This window comes from Delphinus delphis, chromosome 6 (genome assembly GCF_949987515.2).
Source record: "Delphinus delphis chromosome 6, mDelDel1.2, whole genome shotgun sequence".
Classification (NCBI taxonomy): Eukaryota; Metazoa; Chordata; class Mammalia; order Artiodactyla; family Delphinidae; genus Delphinus; species Delphinus delphis.
In genome coordinates this window covers 64,604,355-64,629,444 of record NC_082688.1, presented here as the reverse complement: position 1 = coordinate 64,629,444, position 25,090 = coordinate 64,604,355, and the positions used below count along the sequence as shown (strand labels likewise).

The following is a 25,090-nucleotide window of genomic DNA, read 5'->3' as shown; positions in this document are numbered from 1 at the left end:
GTTCAAGTTTGTATTTATTGTATTTGTAATAACTGTTGGATTTGAGTTGCCATTTTTTCTTAAATTGAAGTGTAGTTGATTTACAATGCTGTGTTCGTTTCTGGTGTACAGCAAAGTGATTCAGTTGTTCTTTTTCATATTCTTTTCCATTATGGTTTATTACAGGATATTGAATATAGTTCTTATGCTATACAATAGGACCTTGTTTATCTAGTCTATATATAATAGTTTGCATTTGCTAGTCCCAAACTCCCAGTCTATCCCTCTCCCACTTCCCCTCCCACTTGGCAACCACAAGTCTGTTCTCTATGTCTGTCAGTCTGTTTCTGTTTCGTAGAGAAGTTCATTTGTGTCATATTTTAGATCCCACATATACCTGATATCATATGGTATTTGTCTTTCTTGTTCTGACTTACTTCACTTAGGGTGGTGATCTCTATGTCCATCCATGTAGCTGCAAATGGCATTATTTCATTCTTTTTTGTGGCTGAGTAATATTCCATTGTATACATGTACACATCTTCTTTATCCATTCATCTGTGGATGGACATTTAGGTTATTTCCATGTCTTGGCTATCGTGAATAGTACTGTTATGAACATAGGGTGTATGTATCTTTTTGAATAATAGTTTTGCCTGTATATATGCCCAGGAGTGGGATTGCTGGATGATATGACAACTCTATTTTGAGCTGCCATTTTTAAAAGTTTGTAATTATATTCATAAATGAGATTGGACTATAAGTTTTTTTAATGTTACCTTTTATATGTTTTAGTGTTAGCATTATATTGGATTTGTAAAATGAATTAGGGATCTTTTCATACTCATCTTTAAATACTATAAGAATAACCTTTCTTTGAAAGGTTGAAAAACTCAACTTTAAACTTCTATGCTTGATGTCTTTCAGGGAGGAAGAATTTGACTTGAAAAAACCACAAGGGCCCCTAAAAATAATTGTGGAAGAATTGGGGGGACCATAATGGAATTTGAATAATCACATGAAGGGGTAAGAAGAAGAGAAATAAACTTGCTACTGTTATTGGGATCTTTTTTTTCTTTAATCATAGAGAAAATATTTGCATTGAGAATTTGCTACAGTCAACAGAATCTTACTCTAGATATTCCAAGCAGAAAGGTATTTGTTATATTTAATGCAAGAGTTTACTGAATAATCTGAAAGACTGGAGAAGAAGGCTTTAGGTTGAGTGTAGTAAATAGTTAACATTGGTGGCCTGTAATGAACCATGCTTCTTGGTTGTCAAACCCTTGTGGAGACCCCGTCCCTTGAAACTAGAATGGCCTTGTATCTTATCGTGACTTATTTTAACCAAAAGAATGCAATGAGGTGACACACCGCCAGTTCTGGGCCTAAGCTTTGGGAAGGCCTAGCAGCATTTGCTCTTATGCTCTGTCTATAAGAAGCCCAGCTACCCTGTGGGAGAAACCAGATGCAGAAACCACATGGAGAGTTGAGGGCACAAGACTGGATAGTGAAGACCTGAGGAACCCAACCAAATGTGAGAAACAAGGCCCCCTGTTTTCTGTGACCTATGTTAAGCTCTTTCAGCCAGCCTCTAGCAGCCTGAGTTACCCAACGTGAGGCACCAGACGTGTAAGTTTCACTTACATCTTGGATGGACCAGCCTTCTGCAGGCACCACGTGGAATAGATATGAACTTTCCCTCTGTGCCCTGTTCAAATTCCTGACCCACATAATTATGAGAAATAATAACACAGTTGTTGTTTGAAGCTCCTAAGTTTTGAAGTAGTTTGTTACATAGCAAAAAATAAACAGAAAACGCTCCCAAACCCCAAGGGAAAAAACCTTCCAAAACCAAATTGACCTGGTAAGAAAGTTTCCACCACCACCCATCTTGGAAACATTGTGCCTCCTGTCCTCTGCCAGACAAACAACTGCTTTCCACCCTACCCGTGTCCTCACCTCTGAAACAAAGTTTCATGCAAATGCTTGTGCCTGGTGCAACTTAGGTCACAAGTCCTAAGCCTCTCACAATGAACAGAGAGCCTGGGAAACATAAGTTTGGGGATTCTAATTTGAGAAAGGAGATTCTTACTACAAAAAGTTAACAAACTTTGAGGGAGCTGTTCAAAAGATTTTAAGCAGGCAAAAAATGTTTAAATGTAAAGAATTGTCTTACAAAGCTAAAGTTTGATGGTCATATCCAAAGCTATTATTTCTATTTCTGTTGTAGTTTATTTTATTATTATTTTATTATTATTATTTTTTTGCGGTGCGCGGGCCTCTAACTGCTGCGGCCCCTCCCGTTGCTTAGCACAGGCTCCGGATGCGCAGGCCCAGCGGCCATGGCCCATGGGCCCAGCCGCTCTGCGGCATGTGGGATCTTCCCGGACTGGGGCACGAACCCGCGTCCCCTGCATCAGCAGGCAGACTCTCAACCACTGCGCCACCAGGCAAGCCCTATTTTATTATTTTTATCTCATAATTCATAGTGCATTTTTCTTATATTTTGCCCATACCACTACTACCTCTCACTTCAACTCCTGATAGATTAAAAGCAGCTTGAAGCAGCAGACATAGGTCTTTCTGCAAAAAGGTACACGTTTGGCTAAAGTTTTAAGGTCCTTTATAGGTTCCAGAACAACTTAACTTTTATTTTGCCTTCTGTGGGTGGTTTATTTTGTCTCTAGTTTTAGAAATCATCCCATGTTTGTACTCACTTCCATTTTTTCAGATTTATCAAGGTCTATTCTACATGCCAGAAAATTTACCCATTGTATGTGTACAATTACATTTGTTTGTTTTTTATAAATTTATAGATCTGGGCAACCATTCATCATAATCCAGTTTTACAGCATTTTCATCACCAGAAGTTTCCCTCACGCCTGTTTCCAGTCCCTTCCCACTCCCATCCAAACTCCAGGAAACCACTGATGTTCCTTCTGTTTCTGTAGATTTGTCATTGATGGACATTTCATATAAATGAAAATATATAATATCACATCAATTTTTAAAAGAAAAAAGATTTATGTTTTTTACATAAGTAATATATGTTTGTTCTAAAAACTTCAGAAATACAGGTTAAAAAAAGAAGATAAATATAAAAACCAATTGTAACCCCAGTACCAGGAACTAACAGCAGTTAATATATCAGTATACATAAAAAAGAAAGAGTAAAGCCCAAAGTCTTTATTGTGGTCTACAAGTCCTGCATGATCTAGACTCTTTCAATGTCATCTAATGCTTTATTCCCACGCCCCTCTTCACACTCCAGCCAAATAGGTTTTATTTCAGTTTTAGGAATATTCCAAGCTCTTTGCATATGCAATTCATCTTGCCTGGAACTCTTCCTTCATCCTTTGAATGATTAGCTCTTTCACTTCCTTCAAGGGACTGTTTAAAACCCATCTCTAAGGACATCATCCCTCACTACCCTGCCTAAATTAGTCCCAGACTCACCCTCTTCTTCATATGTTTCCTTCATAACACTTGATTCAATCTGAAATTATTTTATCCACTTGCCTGTTTGCCTTTTTGTTTGTCTCCTCCAATTGACTGTAAATTCCATGAGGGCAGAATGGCCATATCAATTATATTTAGTGTTGTATCCCTAGTACCTCTCCTCAAACGGGTAAGTATTAGTGGAATGAATGAGTTGAATACAGTTACTTATCCTCTCCATGCCTTAGTTTTTTCATTAAAAATGGGGGGACAGGGGTTTCCCTGGTGGCACAGTGGTTGAGAGTCCGCCTGCTGATGCACGGGACATGGGTTCGTGATCTGGTCCGGGAAGATCCCACATGCCGCGGAGCGGCTGGGCCCGTGAGCCATGGCCGCTGAGCCTGTGCGTCCGAAGCCTGTGCTCCGCAACGGGAGAGGCCACAGCAGTGGGAGGCCCGTGTACTGCAAAAAATAATAATAATAATAATAAAAAAATGGGGGGACAAATTGCACCTTCCTCATAGGATTTTTTATAAGCATATAGTAAATTATTATTATATCATTATCATTATTTTAGAATCTTTGTGGAGGACTTTTTTGATTTCTTCATTCCCTTTGGACTTTTCAGTTTTCTTTCGGCTTTGCGATTTCCTTCCCTTGAAATGTCCTATTACTTTGGGTTGTTTGATCCTATTCCCTTCAATGTAGCTGGTATAGTAAAAAGGCCTAGAGTCTTATCCTCCCACCATCTAGCCTGTCTAGAAGACCAAGGAGAATTCAGAGTATGGCCCAAGAGTAACAAGGCAGTGAGTGTGTGGATAGATGTCTGAAACCAATTGCTCTGTGCCTTTAAGAGAACGCCTTCCTTTTCCTTATCACTCTTTTTCTTGGCTTCATCTTCATGAGCCTCTTCTTAACTGTAGAGAAAAGTTTTCATGGCCCCAAGGAATGGCCCAGTTTGAGATGTGAGGCTATAGGGATTAAAAATACGCTGTAAGATCACCTGAGATTCAACCCAGCGCAACAGATCCAAGGGTTACACCTATGGGATCAAAGACATGATAGCAAAGAAAAGTGTGCATTATCTGAGCTGTTCTCTACACATGTCTCTTCAGGATGTCTGGTGGCAGACTGTTAACCATGGTCAAGATCCTCCTGTTCACACTCTCTTTCTATCAGGGACATGACTAACACATAGAATATACTATTTTTTTCTAATTTCCTCTCTACCCCAATAACCCTACTAGTAAGTTAGGACAAGAAGCGTTCATTTTAGGATGAGGAAAGAGTTTTGGAGATGCAGAGTGGTGATGGTTGCACAACAATGTAAATTTACTTAATGCCAGTGAACTGTACACTTTAAAATGGTTAAAGTGGTAAAATTTATGTTACATGTTAACACACAAAAAAAGAAGTGTTTTTCTTGTTTGTTTGTTTTGAGGTTTTTTTTGGCTGTGGGGCTTGCAGGATTTTCCCCGACCAGGGATTGAACCCGTGCCCCCTGCCATGGAAGCACAGAGTCCTAAACACTGGACAGCCAGGGATTGCCCAAGAAGTGTTATTCTAAATGTAGCTACGCTGGCTTTTGTTAGGTAACCCAAAACAGGAAGAAAAATCCCTTGAAAGATTTATGGCACTCTATTGGTAGTAAGTTAGAACAGCAGATAAGGATAAAAATTCAGTACATCTCTTTCCCTTTTTTTGTTCTACTCTAACCAGGAGGCAAGAAGTAGGAGCGGGTAAAAGGATACTGAATTGAACTTGAGAGGCCTGACCAATCTAAGCTGGACTGAAGAGACTAGACTGAATAAGAAGCTGAGTTTGCCCCCTTCAAAACTAATTCTACGTCTTAATTTTCCCTTTACCTAAAATGTCAGTGAAGAAAACACATGACAGCTTCTCAGCATCAATCCTGTGCAACATTTTTGACCATCTCCTCAGTCTTGCAGCTGTTTGGAAAACTGTACCTTAGGTATGTATAAATACACACTTGAACTTTATAATGAGCATGGTCATACTTCCTTTCTCGATCATATATACTAATGTGAAATTATAACTATAGACTAAGTAGTTTATGGTATTTAATTTTTATACAAAGAGGAAATGTATAACTGCATTTAAAAGATGAAATTTTATATATCTGCATAGTCCTCAAAAAAGTATTCTGGCATTCAACAGTGATGATGTTGCATATGGTTAAAATGCTCTAAAACCTCTACCAGTGTATTGCTTACTCACGCTGTTAAACTACAAATGTTATGATGAGAAAAGTAAGCTCAACTAAATGCATGCAAAACTAAATAATTCTGAATCCCAGACGTCCATGTCTTTGAAACATTGCATACAGGAAAACAATTTCTGAATAGAGTTAGTAGAAATAACATTATAGCCTAGCTTTCTAAGTTCTGCATTTATATTTTCACAGCCAGTTTCTTCTATCTTTATGTAGTTTAAAATTATTGTCTTCCTTTACGAATATGTTTATATAGCTTTTCCCAACACTGTTTATTTAACATTGCTTAAATCCTGTGCTCTAAAACAACTAATTTTACTGTTCCTAGCTATACAGATGGTCCCCAACTTATGATGGTTCCACTTACAATTTTTGACTTTATGGTGGTGTGAAAGTGATCCAAATTCAATAGAAATGGTACTTCAGATTTTGAATTTTGATTTTTTTTTCCTGGGCTAGTAATATGTGCTTTGGATTTTCTCATGATGCTGGGCAGTGGTACCGAGCTTCTGATCACCAGGGTAAACAACCATTCTGTGACTATATAACCAGTCTATTTTTCATTTTCATTACAGTATTCAGTAGATTACATGAGACTTTCAACATTTTATTATAAAATAGGCTGTGTGTTAGATGACTTTGCACAACTGTAGGCTGATGTAAGTGTTCTGAGCATGCTTGAGGTAGACTAGGCTAAGCTACAATATTCAGTAGGTTATGTGTATTAAATGCATCTCTGACAGGATATTTTCAACTTACAATGGGTTTATCGGGACGTTGCCCCATCGTAAGTCAGACAGATCTGTAATATAAACACTGGGGCAATGTTATGAAGGTTTGGAAATCTTATACAAAGCTTCTTCATTGGAAAAGGTAAATAAAGAGCCCATGGGCAGGCAGAACCCAATTCTCTTCTCTGAACTCTGAGAGTTGTTTATTTGTTGCTCTATGGTGGTATTTTTTACTTCCTCTCTTGTTTTATAGATATTTTTGTACTTTGAGCTCCTATGGAGGCCAGGATGATATCTTAGATGTTCAATAAATATCTGCAGTTGAATATATATTAGTTAGTCAAAATAAAAATGGGCGAACTACATTACCCAAAGATAAATTACTAGCTAGAAGTAATGGTTCATAAACATGCTAAGGCAGGAGAGGAGCTGGATATACTAGAGAAAGTTCAAGAATTATACCCAGAATAGAGAAATAGAAGAGGAATGCCAACATAAATTTAAGAACAAAGAGAAAAAAAAAAAAAAAGACTAGTAGAAGTTAAGAGACAAGACTGCCTGGGCAGCCTGTTACAGCCTAATTCCAAAGAAGGGACTCCTTTTTCCCTTGAGGAGATAGGTACCAGGGCAGAAGAAAACTATTTTGCACAGCGAGACCAATGGAACAACATATAACTTTAGAATCAAATTATTGGCTAGGACTAAAGGGACAGAATAAATGAATTTAGATACAGTCCCAGCCCTCCAGGCAACACAATTTTTTTAAATTAATTAATTAATTTATTTATTTTTGGCTGCGTTGGGTCTTCATTGCTGCATGCAGGCTTTCTCCAGTTGTGGCGAGCAGGGGCTACTCTTCGTTGCAGTGCGCGGGCTTCTCGCTGTGGTGGCCTCTCTTGTTGCAGAGCACGGGCTCTAGGCACGCAGGCTTCAGTAGGTGTGGCACACGGGCTTAGTTGCTCTGTGGCATGTGGTATCTTCCTGGACCAGTGCTCAAACCCGTGTCCCCTGCATTGGCAGGCAGATTCTTAACCACTGTGCCACCAGGGAAGTTCCAATAATTTTAATGCACTAGAGATTGAAGATTCAACTTCCATTTATGAAATTAACTTAGTCGTGGTGATTTGATTAAGCTAGTTTACATTTCCCCAAATCTCCTTCCCTGGAGGGTTCCAAATTAGAGTTGGCCAAAAGAAGAATTTGAGATAGATTTGGAAGGTGGAAGTGAAGCAGCAGCCATTACTCTGAAGTTCATTGTGGTTAGATGCAGGAAGAGACAGATACAGAGGACCAGAAGGGTCTAGCTTGTCCTCACTTTCCTTCAGTCCACACCTGGATCTTCTTCCCAGCTCCTGACCCCATTGACCAACACTGGTCTCAGGCTCAACACCAGATGCTTGAGAGATGATCCACAGAGGTGGTAGGTGAATAGAGGCACAACTTCCCATAGATCTCCCTATAAGCCTTCCATATACAAGTCTATTTTGGCAGCTGGACTTGCTTGATTTCTCAGATTGACTTGCTGGTTACTGTCTCTCTAATCTTCCAGTATACCTCTTGGACCTTCACTTCTCCAGTTCTTCCCACAAGAATTTCTACTTGCTATTAAAAAAGAAAAAGAGGGCTTCCCTGGTGGCGCAGTGGTTGAGAGTCCGCCTGCTGATGCAGGGGACACGGGTTCATGCCCCGGTCCGGGAGGATCCCACATGCCGCGGAGTGGCTGGGCCCGTGAGCCATGGCTGCTGGGCCTGCGCGTCCGGAGCCTGTGCTCCGCAATGGGAGAGGCCACAACAGTGAGAGGCCTGCGTACCACACACAGAAAAAACAAAACAAACAAACAAAAAAAAAAAGAAAAAGAAAAAAGAAACTCTTGTCCTATATCTCGTAGTAGTTCTCCTTCCCTGACTGAAGAAGCTATTAATTTCAGAAGAAACTGAGCTCACTGAAAAATTCTGAAATAATTATGTTTGGTTTTAAACCCCCATTTAAGAACCCTATTTGTTGTTTGTAGCAGAGATATATGAAATTAGGAGGACCCTTACAGTCGTCTGGTATGAAGTACAAAATGACAAACTCTGATTAGATCTCTGATCTTAAATACCTTACAAATTAGGGAGACATAAGATTTACCCAAATGGATTACATAGATACTTATGCATATGTACGTCAGACATCATTGTTTTGTTAATTGAATTCCTATTCACTACCCCTTTCTCACTTGTACTTTCCAGCCAGGAGTAGATATGAATTCTGTCCAATGAGACAAAATAAGTCTGCTGGGTGTGACTTTTGGGAGAGCTTCTGTTTTCTAACTAAAAAGAGATGGACCTGGTTAGCCTATCCCTTCATCCTATGCCCTTTCTTCCTATCTAAAATTCAGATGTGGTTCCCAGACAGCAATCATCTGCTTATAAGTAGACCAGCCAATATAAGGAAAAGGTCAAGTGAATTGAAGACACATTGGTCCTAAAGTCATCCAGCTGCAGTGTCAGCATCTATCTCTTAACTTCTTTTGTATAAGCTACTATAACAGAGTTTCTGTCAACTAAGTCTGAAAGCATTTTAAACTCAGACAATATGTTAATTTAAAAGTGAGTACTACAGAAAGTAGTAAATATGGGATTTTAGAATAGATGATGAGGCTAAAAATGAGACCTAAGAGGTATAACAAGGTTTGGGCTTTCAAGAGAAGGAAAATGGTGAATAAGCAGAGAGTTATTGAAGGACATTTCTTAGGAAGACAATGGTGTGGAGAAAGGCACGGGGACAATCATATAATAAATGGTGGACAGCAAAGGAACTTTTCTATGCTTCACTCAAACTGGTAGTATGTCAACAGAAGTAGTCTGTGATAAATTACCTACATATAATGTAATAACTAGAACAAAAACTAAAAAATTTATACAAAGAAATATACTCAAAAACACTATGGGTAAATCAAAATGGAACTGTAACAAAAGTTAAAAGAAACTACAGGAAGGTATAGAAAAGGAAACAAACAAAGAGGACAAAAAACAAAAAATATGTAAAATGTCAGGATTAAGCCCTAACATATCAATAGTTACATTAAATGTAAGTGATCTAAATACTGTAATTAAAAGACAGAGATTGGCAGCATGGATTAAAAAACATGACCCAACTATCTGCTGCCTATAAGAAACACACTTCAAATATAAAAACATGTTAGCAAAAGGCTGGAAAATTCATACCATGAAAACATTTATTAAAAGAAAGCAGGAATAGCTATATTAATATCAGATAAAGTAGACTTCTAAGCAAAAAAAAATAATAATAATAATACCAGAGACAGGAAGAATCATTAAACAATAATAAAAGGGTCTGGGACTTCCCTGGTGGTACAGTGGTTAAGACTCCATGCTCCCAATGCAGGGCGCCTGGGTTTGATCCCTGGTCAGGGAACTAGATCCCACATGCATGCTTCAACTAACGAGCCTGCTGGTCGCAACTAGGACCCAGCACATCCAAATAAATAAATTAATTAATTTAATTTATATTTTTAAAAGTAATAATAAAAGGGTCCATCAATCAAGAAAACATAGCAATGCTAAATGTATAGTCACCAAACAACAGAGCTATAAAATATATGAAGCAGAAACTGACAGAACTGAAACAAGAAAGAAAGCCACAACTATCATTGGAGACTTCATTTCTCTCTCAACAATTGTTAGGACAACTAGACAGAAAATAATGAAGTATATACAAGAACTCAACAATGCCATCAACCAGCAGGATATAATGGACATTTATTGAATATTCTACCTAACAAAAGCAGAATATACAGTCTTTTCAAGCACCCTTGGAACATATACAAGTTAGACCATACCCTGTACCATAAAACAATCCTCAAAAAATGTAAAAGAACTGAAATCATATGAAGTGTATTCTTTGTCCCTATTTACAGGTAACATAATTGTTTATGTAGAAAATCCATCGAAATCTATCACAATTTTTTTTTCCTAAAACTAATAAGTGAGTTCAGGAAGGTCTCAAAATATAGGATAAACATACAAAAATCAATTCTATATACCAGCAATGAACACATGGACAGTGAAATTAAAATTACAATAGCACCAAAAAATTAAATACTTAACTGTAAATCTAACAAACCATATATGGGGTTTGTAGGCTGAAAATGAAAAATGCTAATGAAAAAATTAAAGATGATCTAAATTAGTGGAGAGACATACTGTATTCATGGATTAGAAGACTCAACTTACTGAAGATATCAAATCTCCCCAAATTGATGTATAAATTTAACATAATTCTTATCAAATACCAGGAAGATTTTTAAATACATATAGACAAGCTTATTCTAAAATTCTTATGGAAAAGCAAGAAACCAGAATTGCCAGAAAAAAAAAACTTAAGAAACAAGAAGAAAGTAGAAGGAATCATTCTACCTGATTGTATGATTTATTATAGAGCATCAGTAATCATGACAGTGTGTTAGTATTTCAGTCATCAACATTGTGGCTCAGACAGAAAGACACGATGATCAGTTGAACAAAATAGAGAAATAAGCCCACACTAGTATGGCAAAGTGATTTTCAACAGAGGTAAAAAGGCAATTCAATGAAACAAGGGTAGTTTCAGCAAAGGTCCTGGAAGATTTGGATATCCATAGACAAAAAAAAAAAAAGAAAAGAAAAGCCTCAAACCTTACCCAAAAAGTAACTCAAATGGATCATAGATTTAAATATAAGATGTTAAATTATAAAACTTTTACAAGAAAACACAGGAGAAAAATCTTGGGAACCTAAGGCTTGGTAAAGACACGACAACAAAAGCATCATCCACAAAAGAAAAAAAGTTGATAAATAAAAAATTGATAAACCAAAATTAACAACTTTTACTTGGTGAAAGATCTGGTAAAGTTGAAAAGACAAGCTACTCACTGGAAGAAAATATTTGCAAATCACATCTGACAAAGGATTCTTACCTGGAATATATAAAGAATGCTCAAAATTCAACAGTGAAAAAAGCAAGCCACTTAGAAAATGGGCAAAGGACATGAAGAGACATTTCACCAAACAGATAACACAGATGGTAAATAAGCACATGAAAAGATGCTCAATATCACTAATTATTAGAGAAGCAGAAATTAAGACCATTGACCTATTAGAACAGTGAAAAGAAAAAATAGTGACAATTCCAAATGGTGGAAAAGGTGTGAAAAAACTAGATCTCTTATACATTTATTATTGGTGGGAATATAAAATGATATAGCCACCCTGGAAAAGAGTTTCTTAAAAAACTAAGTATAGAGACTTCCCTGGTGGTCCAGTGGTTAAGACTCCGTGCTCCCAATGCAGGGGGTCCCGGTTCTATCCCTGGTCAGGGAACTAGATCCTGCATGCTGCAACTAAAGATGCCACGTGCTGCAACTAAGACCTGGTGCAGCCAAATAAATAAGTAAATAAATAAATATTTTAAAAACCCCAAAAAACTAAGTATGCAACTACTTATGACCCAGTAATTGCACTCCTGGGCATGTATCCCAGAGGAATTAAAACTTATACCTACATAAAAACTACACATGCATGTTCATAACAGTTTTATTTGTAATGGCCACTATCTGGAAACAGCCAAAATATCTTTCAATAGGTGAATGTCTAAAAACAACTGTGTACATCTATACCATGGAATCTACTCAGATATAAAAAGCAATGCACCACTGATACATGGAACAATGTTTTGGATGGATTTCAAAAACATTAAGATGAAAGGAAAAAGCCCATCTGAAAAGGTTACGTACTGTATGATTCCATGTATATAATGGAATGAAATGACAAAATTCTTTCCAGCTGTTCTAATGACCATCCAGACTCATTGATGCTTCTCTTATCCCTTGTGTCTGAGAATGACTCTCCTCATTGATAAATCTAGTCACTACCTCACAAACTAGTACATCTTAGTTCTGCCCCTCTTAAGGACCAAAGTTCCAAATACTTTTGACTTCCAGAGAAAGCTAGGCTTAGACCAGATTTATGACATCTCTAACTGAACTAGCTCTTTGATTAATGTTCTTTATCTTCCCCATATTCTTGCTAACTTCCCCACCACGAGGCTTAAAATATCACATGTAAGGAAACAGTTCATACCATATGACCCATCAATCCCACTACTGGGCATATACCCTGAGAAAACCACAATTCAAAAAGAGTCATGTACCACAATGTTCATTGCAGCACTATTTACAATAGCCAGGACATGGAAGCAACCTAAGTGTCCATCGACAGATGAACGGACAAAGAAGATGTGGCACATATATACAATGGAATACTACTCAGCCATAAAAAGAAACAAAATTGAGTTATTTGTAGTGAGGTGGATGGACCTAGAGTCTGTCATACAGAGTGAAGTAAGTGAGAAAAAGAAAAACAAATACCGTATGCTAACACATATACATGGAATCTAAAAAAAAAAGAAAGAAAAAATGGCTCTGACGAACCTAGGGGCAGGACAGGAATACAGACGCAGATGTAGAGGATGAACTTGATACGGGCAGGGGGAAGGGTAAGCTGGGACAAAGTGAGAGAGTAGCATTGATATATATACACTACTAAATGTAAAATAGATAGCTAGTGGGAAGCAGCTGCATCACACCAGGTGATCAGCTCAGTGCTTTGTGACCATCTAGAGGGGTGGGAGGGAGATGCAAAAGGGAGGGGATATGGGGATATATGTATACATATAGCTGATTCACTTTGTTATACAGCAGAAACTAACACAACATTGAAAAGCAATTATACTCCAGTAAAGATGTTAAAAAAAACCCAACAGTTCAGTAATTGCTGCTCATACCAATAAGTTTAAGTTGTGTTACTAATACTGTGTATTAGTGTGGGGAATTATGCACATTATATGTAAAAGATGTGAAGGAAGAGATTATCATTGCTAAATTTGGGGGATAAGTATCAACTCTTACTTAGAATGATTTCCATTAAAATGGTTAGAATGAATGTATTTGTAGTCAATGAGAAATGTCAGTGCTTTTAAAGGGTTAGCCTTTAAGCACATGAAAATTTCACAAAGTCAAAACAAATTAAGTACTCTCAAGTGTCTTCGTATCTGCTTTCTCGGCTTAAAGGATAATGGAGACCCTGTCAGAGTTTTTCACCTGCCCCTTCCTCTCATTTATTTAACAAATATTTATTGAGACAAATTTTATTGAGTGCCTGCGAATGCCAGGCACTGATCACTAAGATAGTGCCTTCTTCTAAGTAGTTTAAAGACTAGTCAGAAAGATTGTAATTAAGAAATTATGTCACAGTGAGATGAGGTCAGAAGTCTTTCGAGAGGAGATTTTTGGGTTGAGTCCTCTAGGACTAGAAGGAGTTAAACAGAACGGTCTGGTGGTAGGACACGCTGTGAATGGGGTGGGGCAGAGGGAGGCGGTCAGGAAATTTGAAGCTGGGAATACTTTCAAGTGCAAAGACAGAAGGTGGAAGAGTGCTGGGCTGCTTTTACTTCCAGCATCTTTTTCTAATTACACAGTGCTGCTGGCCCCCTGCTCCACCTAGAGGTGGTGTGGGATCACACAAAGGCGGGGACTTGAGAACAGACTTGGGGGACCGTTGCCTTGGCCACTCGAGTAGATGTATGATTTGGGGCAAGTTGCTCAAATTCTGTGAGCCTGTTTTCTCATTTGTAAAATGGGGATAGTAACACCTGGATTAAATGAGAGACTGTAAGTCAAGCTCCTCCCTCAATTCATTTAGATCTCCTTTCCCCCTCCCCCTTGCTTCAGTTGTTTTGGCAATTGTATTTTCTCCTTACAACTCCCTTCATTGCTCCTCTAATCTCTATCTTGCTATACTTTTCCTGGCATCCCCACTAAGAAGGCTGACTGTGGGGGAGGGGTGCTTCGAGCTTGGCTGGAGAAGAGCACAAGCTCACAGTAGTTCTGAAAAGCTCTCCAAGGGGCTCTGATGAGCCCAACACTCGCGCCTCCCTCTCCTCTCTCCTCTCCCCTCCCCCTCCGCTCTGGAACGGCTGCTCCCAGGGATCCTGGGCTTTTGTTCTCTAGAGGCTTAAACTACCACCTGTTTTGCTTTGACTTATTGTTTAAAGGGTATCGCCCATTGTCTACAAACTATCAAAAATAGAAACTGCCGAAACTTAAAGATAGCAAGAGCTAAGTTTGTACTTTCTTTCTTTCTTTCTTTTAAAATACTAACACTAAAACATCAATGTTTTTTCATTTTCCCTCTATTTCCATTCCTTTTCTGAGGACCTCCCCACTCCCAATAATTTTACATGTTGGTACCATCATTAAGCACTAATAAAAAGTTATCTTTTAATATTAATTATAATTTATCTATTAATATATATCTGTCTTCCCTACTTGATTTTGAGTTCCTATGGCCTGTAGTATCTTGTACAGCAGTAGTTTCTCAAACTTGAATATGCATAAGAATCATCTGGGGATCTTGTTAAAATGCAGATTCTGATTAGCAGTTCTGGCAAGGGGCTGCGTTTCTTCTAACAAGCTCCCAGGTGAAGCCCCTGGACCACACTTGGAGTTGCAAAGCCTTACTGGGTTTAGAACAAAGGAGGAACACAAGAAATGGTTGCTGGATGATGCCTTGGTCTCTCCTACTCAGTGCTTGGAATTTTCTTCAATACATCTTTCTCCACTTTTTCCTGTGCACTATTTATGACTAACTGACAATTATTCCTTTGTGTACTTAGCTGTGCCCTTCCTTCCCCTTTTCATAGTCAACAGTCTCATCCAGAAACCAGTCACTTAAGGAGTACAACAGTAATCTCCAGCCTCTTTCTACTGTCATCTACTTTGTAGCAAGCAAGAATAACTTTTTAAAGAATCATCTTTACCTTTGTTGCTCAGCAACCTATAGTAGCTCTCTAGTATACATCGTATCAAATTCAAATTCACGATGAAAAGCTTCAAGACATTTCTCCAACCCTTCCCTCTCGCTTGCTAGTCAATTTCTCTTTTTGCAGCACTTGGAACTCTTTGCATATTGCTGAGGTATGAGTCAGTCTCCTTGCAAGACGTTTTGCATTGCGAATGTCTTCTTTCATTCTTTTTAAAGGCCTATGTGTATCTCTTTCAAAAAATTCTCAATTTTTATCTATTTAATGTTAAGCTTTGCTTGATTTATTTGTGAGTCCTTCGTTTAAAGGAGTATGAGCTACATACTATTATTTATTTTTATTTTTTTTGCTTTTTTCATATTTTGGTTCAGTTTTAAATGGGAAGTGTCTGTGCTTGCTGTTCATGGTTGTATCCCTAGCACATAAGAGTGCTTGACACACTAGGTACTTTGGGAGGGGACTCAGTGAAGGATGAAACACAATTTAAGATCAGCTTTTATTACTTTTCAAAATGCTTATTTGCTACATTTATTGGGAAACTGGGTGAACGTTAATGGTTAAATAAGACAATTCTGGTGATATAATTCTGGTACAGTAAAAATATTAAAGGATCAGTTCACATCAGAAGGCTAGTAATAACTACCAACACATTTAAAAATGTACTGGCTACAGGATAAAAAAATAATTTTAGAAATCCCTTGAAGATTATTTTGAGAGATAAACATTTGAGGTTTAGCAGCACTTTACACTGTACTACCTACAAGCTACCATTCTAGGGAAATAAAATTTAGATGCATTTAAAATACAGTATGGGCCCAAACCCACATCCTATCGAAAAGGCTTATGCTTTCCTATCATTGTTTTCTATACTGCACGTTTTGCATTCGTTAGGACTGCCTATTTCTTAATAGTTCTTGGTGCTTTAAATTTAAAAGAAAATAAATGGGCTTTCTCATATTACAGTTTCAAGAAAAAGGAGACTGCAGGGCCCCTTCAGCAAGGTTTAAGAGGCCTACAAGCTGCACACCCGTGCAACCGCCTCATGCTCCGATTTCATCTATGGGTTTTTGTACAGTTCTTTTTTGGATGGTGCAAACCGCGCAAGTGCAGCATTAAAAACCTCTCCACCCTGGGAAACGATGCAAGAACATGCAGCTTAGGCTGCCAGATTCTCTCCAACACACAGCCAAGGGCTGGAGGCCCGTATACCCGCCCCCAAACCCCGTCCACAACAATCGTTTCCTCCCTCCCCGCCTTTTACATACAGTACACATACAAATACACACACGCAGAGCAGCCAGCAGGGGCGGGCCGGGCCCGACCACTCCGCAAACCGCAGGGGGGAGCCACAGCGGGCCAAGCTGTTTGCTCCCCCTTCTTTGTTCCTTCTCACTCTTATCTCTCTCCATCAGGCTGCACCTGTTAGGAAAAAGCGAACTGGGGGATCTAGGATCTCCTGAAGTCCCGTTTCGAAGCCACATACCTTCGGCGGGTGTTGCGTTATCCCCCCTCCGTCGGCTAGCAGTTGGTCCCGCCCCAGTGCTAGCGGGCGCGGAGCGGGAGCCGCGCGGGAGCAGCGCAGCGACGGCGGCGGCAGCGGCGGCGCGGTTGCTATTCGGAGACGTTGAGACGCCTCTGCGGCAGCTGGTGGCGCAGGTGGCTTGCGTGGACGCGGGCAGAGGCGGCCGGCCCGCCACCGCAGCCTCAGCGCCCGCGGCCCCGGCAGGTGAGCGGGCGGCGGGGAGTCGCCCCGCCCCCCCCTCCGGTGGCCTCACTCCTGGCTGTAGCGGGGAAGTGGCCGCGGCCCGCCCGGGAGCAGAGGTTCGGCCCGGGGCTGTGATCGTAGGGAAGAAGGCTGGGGGAGAGGCCGTGTGTGGCTGGGAGGGGAACGTTCCCTTGCCTTTTGCCATCTTTTTCTTCCCCCCGACCCCCCACCCTCTTGGGGCTTAAGCTTGGGAGAAAAAAGCCAGAGGAAAGATGGGGCGGAAGAAAGGGGAATTCGGGGCTGAGAAGCATCTCTGCCTCAGGTGGTGGCGTCTTTTCGGTCGTCGAGCGGTGGACCTTGCGAAGCCTGGAGGGCTAGCTCTCGGGCTGCGGAGGCCGCGCACTGGCGCGGGAGGCGGGAGGCGGCTTTCCCCTCACTCTCCCACCCCCTCCCCACCCCTCCCCCTCCTCCTCCCCTTCCCCCGTCCCTCCCTTACGGCCCCTCCCTTCGGGTTTCTGAGCTTTAACCGCCCTCCATGCTCTCCCTCGCAGGCGCGTCGGGACACCCCGAGGCATCCTCCCCCTCCCGCCGCCGCGGGAGCCTCGGCTGCCGTCCGCCTTCCCGCATCCCCTCGCAGTCCGCACCGTCACACCTCCTCCCTGTGCTCGGACCCCCGGCCTCGGCCCCGAAACATGACTCGCGATTTCAAACCTGGGGACCTCATCTTCGCCAAGATGAAAGGTTACCCTCATTGGCCAGCTCGAGTAAGTGATTTTTAGCCTTCGCGTTTAGCGGTGCTACATTCCTCAGAGGCCTACTTCCTATACCCTCTTCTCTTAATTTTTTTTTCTCGTGTTCTTCTCTCCCTCGCTTTCACTTAGTCTCATTTGTAACCTGACCTTTTATTTTAGTTTTTTGCCCACTAATCTTCCATGTAGTTTAAAAATTCAGGTGTTTATACATACTTAGGTATTTTCCTGTGGTTTGTTTTTGACAGACTTTGGCAGGTTTTCTTAATATGAAATATTTCAAGGTGATGCCATTAGTGTTCCATTGTAGGTGAAAATAATCAAGTATGGATTTTGTGTTTAAAAATTAAGGGAACAGGCATTTTCTTAACTTTGAGTAAAATGCAAAATACCAGTGAAATCTATGCCAACTATTGGGTGTTAAAGAGTTCTACGTGATTAAATTAACATAGGTATTCTTTCCTGTTTTATGGTTGATGAGACCTTCTGGATTGACTTGTTTAATACGATAGAGGACTGGATATTCTTGAAAATTTTACAATAAGGTGGCATCACGGAACGTCTAGAAAGTTTATTTTCACGTTTTTATTGGTGAAGTTTGCCTTATGACCTTGAAGAAGTTGTTTTACCTCTTTGATTGTTTCCCACAGGCAAAAGGAGGAGTAGACCCATATTCCTGGGTTCACATGTAGTGCAGAGAGGTGATTAAGGACTGAGGGTTTTTTGTAACATTTAGGAATTGAGACTGTCTAAAATATCTAAGTACCATTTTCAGAAAAAGATCTTTTAGGTTATGGTAGGACTCAGGTTCTAAGGTAGTGATAGAACCTAGCAAATGTTGAGCTCAATTAGGTTAGTAAGCTCAAGGTCCTTCTTAAATATAAACACGAGATAGTCTAAAGTTGTAATTTCCACTAATTTACTCTTCATTGAGGGCTGTATTTCTTAAAGATAATTAAATCCTGTAGTTTTAATTATGTCAGTTGGGAGGAAGAGTAACCATTGGTTACAGAGAATCATGGAGTGAGTTGCTGAGTGCTATCCAAGTATAAAATATTCACTGTTTCTTAATTTTTCCCATCCAGCTCTTTACAGACTCAGGTTTGCTGGTTTCCTTCCCCAGCCTGGAAAGATTTTTTTTTTTCCCTAGTCTATTAAATCTACCTTTTCAGTGGAGTCTTACTGAAACAATCCTTAATCATAATTCGTCTGTATATTTGATACTTTATTTCCTTTGTGATAACCTTTTATTTTAACTCTTATGTGCATTCTTTGACCTCCAGGTAGTTTGTAAGCTTTTCCAGAGAAATAGATACAAACTGAATTTCCTTATTACACACCCTCCCAATCCTTAGTACATAAATCATACGCTAAAAAACACCTTACTTCATGTTTAAGTAAAGAGCATAGGGAAACTGAGCAGGTTTAAGGCCCCTGCAAAATACTTTTTTGTGGTTTTAGCATCATTTATTTTGAGGTGTTATAAAATCCGAGCATATGGGGTACATCTTTATTCAGATTTCTATGCGACAGTGCAGTTAAAAACCAAATGAAAATGTTTTAAAAATTATCTACTCTTCTAAATCATCTTCCCTACATGCTGCAGTCTGTTAGGTGACTAAGAATGCTAATAAAAGCAAACCTAGAGTAGCCTTAGGAGGACCAGAGTATTTTCTTTCTTTCTTTAATAAATTCTATATTTAACATTTTAATTTGGATTGAAATGGGAAATTTTAGTCTCTTTCCTTTTCCCTTTTTTTCTTAGAAGCAGTTGAACTTAGTTTTGATATTGTCTGTGTCTAAGAATTATGTTCCTTTTTCTATCTTCTCTCCAATCTTACGAATTCTAAGTCTTTGCTTTAGAGAGTTTAAATATGTATTTAAGGTCTCAGCTGTGAAGGTGACAATCATTGTTCCAGTTTTGATTTTAATGCTTTCTGTCTGTGTATCCAGGCTTCATTACTTTTTAAGTCTTGCACATTCTTGTAATCCTGTACCAGTAGTAATTGTTTTTAAAGTCAACTTTAAAAAATTGCCTAGCATTTATTAAACTCTTTAGGTGCTAGATATTTGCATAAACTTTTAAAGCTGTTTGCTGGCAGAAAGCATATGAGCTGAGGTGACAAATATATCCCTTATCTTAAGGCCTCTAAGGATTTTCACAATTTAACAATTTGTCACAAAGCCGAAAAGACAGTATAATCTTCATATAGGTGGGGAAGTTAAGTTCCCAAGGGTGTTGGGTGCTAACGATTCTTATTGATGTCTGAAACCTTCAGATTGCCAACATCACCCTCATGGTCTTCTCTTAAACATGATAATGCATGTGGAGCACCATAGGTCTGCTGGTGGTCTGTTCCCTTCTTAATAGTCAGCTGATTTTTTAAATTAAAGTGTCTTTGAAATTATGAAAGTTCTGAAATAGAAATATTATTATGAAGTTTAAATAAATAAATAATGAAGTAGAAATGTTAAATTCTGGCCAGCTACTACTGCCTGATGGCCTTAACTCTGGTAAGCAAAAGTATCAAGTATTACAGATGTGTTAGACATAACAGTACCTGATACTTTCTTCCTTACTTAATTAGAAGTATTAAAGTATTAAAAGAGAAATGGAAAAGGAACAGGTAACCTCATGTGATTCAGCCATGTAGGTCTAAGATCTTTTCAGAATATGTGTTTCAGACTTGGAGAAATACTGTTTTAAACTTGTTAATGTCTCCTATATTTGGATAGCCTCCCTGCGGAAATAGAATTTAAAATTTTTGAATAGGTTCAGACTCTCTTATCTGGAATTCTTAGGGCCAGATGTGTTTAAAAATTCAGAACTTCGGGATTTTAGAAAGGTAATGATGGTACATATGCCGTATATCTTGCTCCTAGTAGGGTCTGGGATGGCACATGGTAATCTAACACGATATTTCTGTGGAGAAGCATCACTAGAAATGCTAGGTGGATAAAAGAAATGATGGAATAGCTTCAGTGTCAATCCAGGTTTTGCTACCAAATGAGTTTTGAGAGAAATAATTGGTTTTCAGAGCTTCTTGGGTTTCAGAACTGGAGGTAAGGGATTGTGGACCTGTAGAACTGGTCCATTTTATAGCAGATCCCTTTTGGATGTCCTGTTTTCAGTTTATTCTGATGTGTTTAGGTGCGTATGATTTAAAAGATTTTAATTTTTCTGATCTTTTTTTTAGGTAGATGAAGTTCCTGATGGAGCTGTAAAACCACCCACAAACAAACTACCCATTTTCTTTTTTGGAACTCATGAGACGTAAGTCCTTTTAGCTCTAAAAGCAAATCAGAGTTAATTTAGCACGTTCATTAGGCATATAATGAAAAACAAGTAGAGATTAATTCAGAGAGAAAATAAAGTTACAGGAGATGTTAAAATCATCTTTGAACTTGGAAAAAAATCTTCAAGTTTCCTTTTAAAATGTATTTTTATGGTAGAAAAATTAGACACTGTAGATTGAACTTTTATTGAAATGGATGTCCTTAATCATAAAAGAAAGATGTACATTGGTCCTCTCATCAATCAGAAGAATAACTGATGGATGAAAATATGTAAGGGAAGTTTTAACAAGGCATTCAGTATTCATATTTAGTATAATTAGTGCTTTTCATGACAGTCTGGCACCCTATTTTAGGCTTTGATTTTAGCCACACAAATGGTATATTGTGGGAAAGGTGAGAAGAAATCTGGATAGTTCCTTCTGTGTGTATTTATATGGTCCTGAGAGCCACTGTTACTGCTCTGCTGCCCCTGGTGGATTTGTGGGCAGAGAACTGATTTGGTGAAGCAAATTAATTTTTCAAAAATTGCAAAAAAAAAAAAATTTCCAGTAGAATATTGAACTGTTACTTCTGGGTACAGAGGATTACTCCAGGGGCTATCTCATTAGTTTTGAAAAACAATATACTATGTGTCTGTATTTTGATAGCCTTACAAGTTGTATATAATCTCGTTGATTTTGAACTTTAAGTTTAGAATTTGCAATAATTTTGGTAAAGTAGACTTGTTTACCTGGGATCAGGTGAAATAAAACTGGGGGTACTCTAATTAGAATTATGTATTCCTTAGAATGTGTACAGTGGCAACATTGGTTTAATGTTGCTTAGCTACTGTATGAACTTTCACATAATTTTAAGAAATAGCTTTATTAATATGTACTTTACATCATAAAGTTCACTTGTTAAAATATATAATTCAGTGAATTTTAGTATATTTATTTCCATAACCATTAGCAGTCACTCTTCATTCCCTCCTCCTCCAGCCCAGGATACCCACTAGTTCACTGTCTATTTTTGCCGATTCTGGACACTTCATATTAATTAATTAATTTATTTTTGTTGTGTTGGGTCTTTGTTTCTGTGCGAGGGCTTTCTCCAGTTGTGGCAAGCGGGGGCCACCCTTCGTCACGGTGCGCGGGCCTCTCACTATCGCGGCCTCTTTTTGCAGAGCACAGGCTCCAGACGTGCAGGCTCAGTAGTTGTGGCTCATGGGCCTAGTTGCCCCATTCATATTAATGATATCGTACAATGCCATGTAATTATCTGCTTTAAAATATAGTTTTGAGTCCAGAATTGTATTGGCCTTCACCGTAATTACTTTGAGTTGGATCCAGGTATATTCTCTGAATATAAAAATTCAATTTGTAAAAAAATGATGAGTTTCTGATTCTCTGGGATAATCTGTTTAAAACTCTTCCATAAATTTAATAGAGAAAGGTATCTTTTAATGAAAAACTGTGTACTCTCTATATGAGTAGGGGTTTTCAAAGTTTGGTACCAGGTCAAGCTGCACCCCATATGGGAACAGCACATGGGAACTTCAGATAGTAGGCATGCAAATTCTTGGACCTTACTTGAACCAGAAGCTGAGGTTTGGGGCCCAGCAGTCTGTTCTAACTAGCCTTCCAGATACTTCTGGTGCCCGTGAAGTTTGGGAACACTTTATCAGAGTAAAGTGAATAGACGTTCCCTAGAATTTTTATGTATGCTTATAGTACCATAGAACACATAGCTAATTTTTATGCTAAATTTAGAAGAATGATCATCCCTTCCCCAACATTTAAAAATGAGGATTTTTATGTTGTAAATATCTGTGAATTATACATCAGAACAGACTACACCAAATAATTAAATTTTCATAAGCATTGTTTGGTTAATAACAAAACGGTGGTATTAAGTGGTTAATGAAGACAGTGAATTACTAATATTCAAGAATTAGAATATATTCAGGAAATTAAAGTATAACTTTAAAATTAAGCTAATGGGGCTTCCCTGGTGGCACAGTGGTTAAGAATCCGCCTGCCAATGCAGGGACATGGGTTCGAGCCCTGGTCTGGGAAGATCCCACATGCCACGGAACAACTAAGTCCGTGAGCCACAACTACTGAGCTTGCGCTCTAGAGCCGGCGCTCCGCGACAAGGGAGGCCACCGCAATGAGAAGCCGGTGCACCGCAGCAAAGAGTAGTCCCTGCTCGCCTCAACTAGAGAAAAACCCGGGTGCAGCAACAGAGACCCAGTGCAGCCAAAAATAAAAAATAAATTAAAAAAAAAATTAAGCTAATGATAGTAAATTTTCACTTCAAAATGCACTTGTAATTTTTGTGCATTAGTGATCTCATAAGTACACCATTACCTTTGGAAAGGCGGTGCTGTTGTATCTATTGGCCTGGTGACTTAACTTTTTGGTATTTAAGGTTGATTTTTAGAAACTAGATCTCACTGATTATTTGCCTTTCCCCTCCCTCAAAAGTTGGGAGGGCAGTTTTGTGAACCTTTCAATTTGGAATTTGTTTAAATGGGAGTTTTTTCTAACAGCCTGTAGTTAGGGAGATGGGAAAGGAAGAACATAGAAGAAGAAATGGCAATTTAGAAAACTGTACTTATTCATAGCTTATTTATAGATTAAGTTTTTTAATTGTTAATTTGGAGCAGAATCCTTTTGTAATTGCATTCTTTTCCTGACTTGCAACCATCTGACTTTTCATAGTGTTTTATACCTTTCACAGTAAATTCATCCAGCCAAGTTTTGAATATTAGATAACAATGAGCCCTTATGTATACCAAACATGATGGTCTACTAGGTATCTTAAAACTAATATATTCAAAACAGATTCTTAGTAAATGAGACAAGGATGCAGTGCTTTGCTGGAGGCAAAAATCGTGGTGTCATCCTTGATTTCCTATTAAAGTCTTTTCCCTTTCTCCCCACATCTAGTCAATTAGCAAGTCTTGTTCTTTTCCTTTAATGTGCATTCTGATCTTTTTTCCATCTCTTCTACTACCACTTAAGTTCATACTGCAGTTAGTTTCAGAAATAGTGTCCTACTCCTATCTTTTTTTTTTTTAATAAATTTATTTATTTATTTTTGGCTGCATTGGGTCTTTGTTGTTGTGCGCGGGCATTCTCTAGTTGCGGCAAGTGGGGGCTACTCTTCATTGTGGTGCGCGGGCTTCTCATTGCAGTGGCTTCTCTCGTTGGCGGAGCATGGGCTCTAGGCACGCAGCCTTCAGTAGTTGTGGCGTGCGGGCTTCTGTAGTGTGGCTTGCGGGCTCTAGAGCGCAGGCTCAGTAGTTGTGGTGCACGGGCTTATTTGCTCCGCGGCATGTGGGATCTTCCCGGGGCAGGGCTCGAACCCGTGTCCCCTGCGTTGGCAGGCGGATTCTTAACCACTGCGCCACCAGGGAAACCCCCTAATCCTATCTTTGTCTCAGTTTTCACTCTTAATGTATAGTCAAAGTGAACTTGATATTCCAGTCAGATCATGCCATTTCTCTGTCCAAAACCCGTCAATGGCTGCCTTATTACAGACAAAACTCCGAAGTTTTGTCGACAAATGCTATTTATGAGACCCTATATGAACTAGTCTGTGTTTACCTTTCCAACCTCATCACGTTTTTTCACTGTTACACAAATATATTTCATCTTGTCTCAAGTCCTTCTTGGCTGTTTTCTCTGTTGGGAAAGGTATGTTTTCAGATTTTCAGTCATTTAGATCTTAGCTCAAATCCTCCTTTTTGTGCTTTTTCTCCATTGCACTGATGACTGAAATTTTTTTCTTTTCCTTCACCCACAAGTGAAAAGCTTGGAGAGCAGGTACCTTGTCTATCTTGTTTGTCATCATTTGCTTAAGTGCCTGGCACATAGTAGCTGTTAAATAAATGTTTGGTGAGAGATTGACAGCTTTATGACCTAGATAAAATCATTTATGGATTATGAATTTGCTGTCCATTAGCTAGCATTTGTATAGTTTTTAAGACAACTGATCGTAAGGCTGTCTTTGAATCCTGCCATATATCTGCTGTATGACCTGCTGTATGGCAGGTTACCTAGCCTTGTGTCCTTCCCTTCCTTACTTGTAAAATGGGAATAATAAA

The 25,090-nt window shown here is 39.1% G+C and overlaps 1 protein-coding gene across 1 annotated transcript in view; it reads left to right on the top strand.

Moving 5' to 3' along the window:
- The first annotated feature begins 16,737 nt into the window (after nt 1-16,737).
- Nucleotides 16,738-25,090, top strand: part of PSIP1 (PC4 and SRSF1 interacting protein 1) — a 41,675-nt gene continuing 33,322 nt past the window's right edge. The window contains exons 1-3 of the mRNA XM_060014765.1: nt 16,738-17,067; nt 17,503-17,715; nt 20,898-20,974. Of these exons, the coding sequence (XP_059870748.1) occupies nt 17,644-17,715; nt 20,898-20,974 (149 nt within the window). The 5' untranslated portion in view covers nt 16,738-17,067; nt 17,503-17,643. The remainder of the gene's footprint in view (nt 17,068-17,502; nt 17,716-20,897; nt 20,975-25,090) is intronic.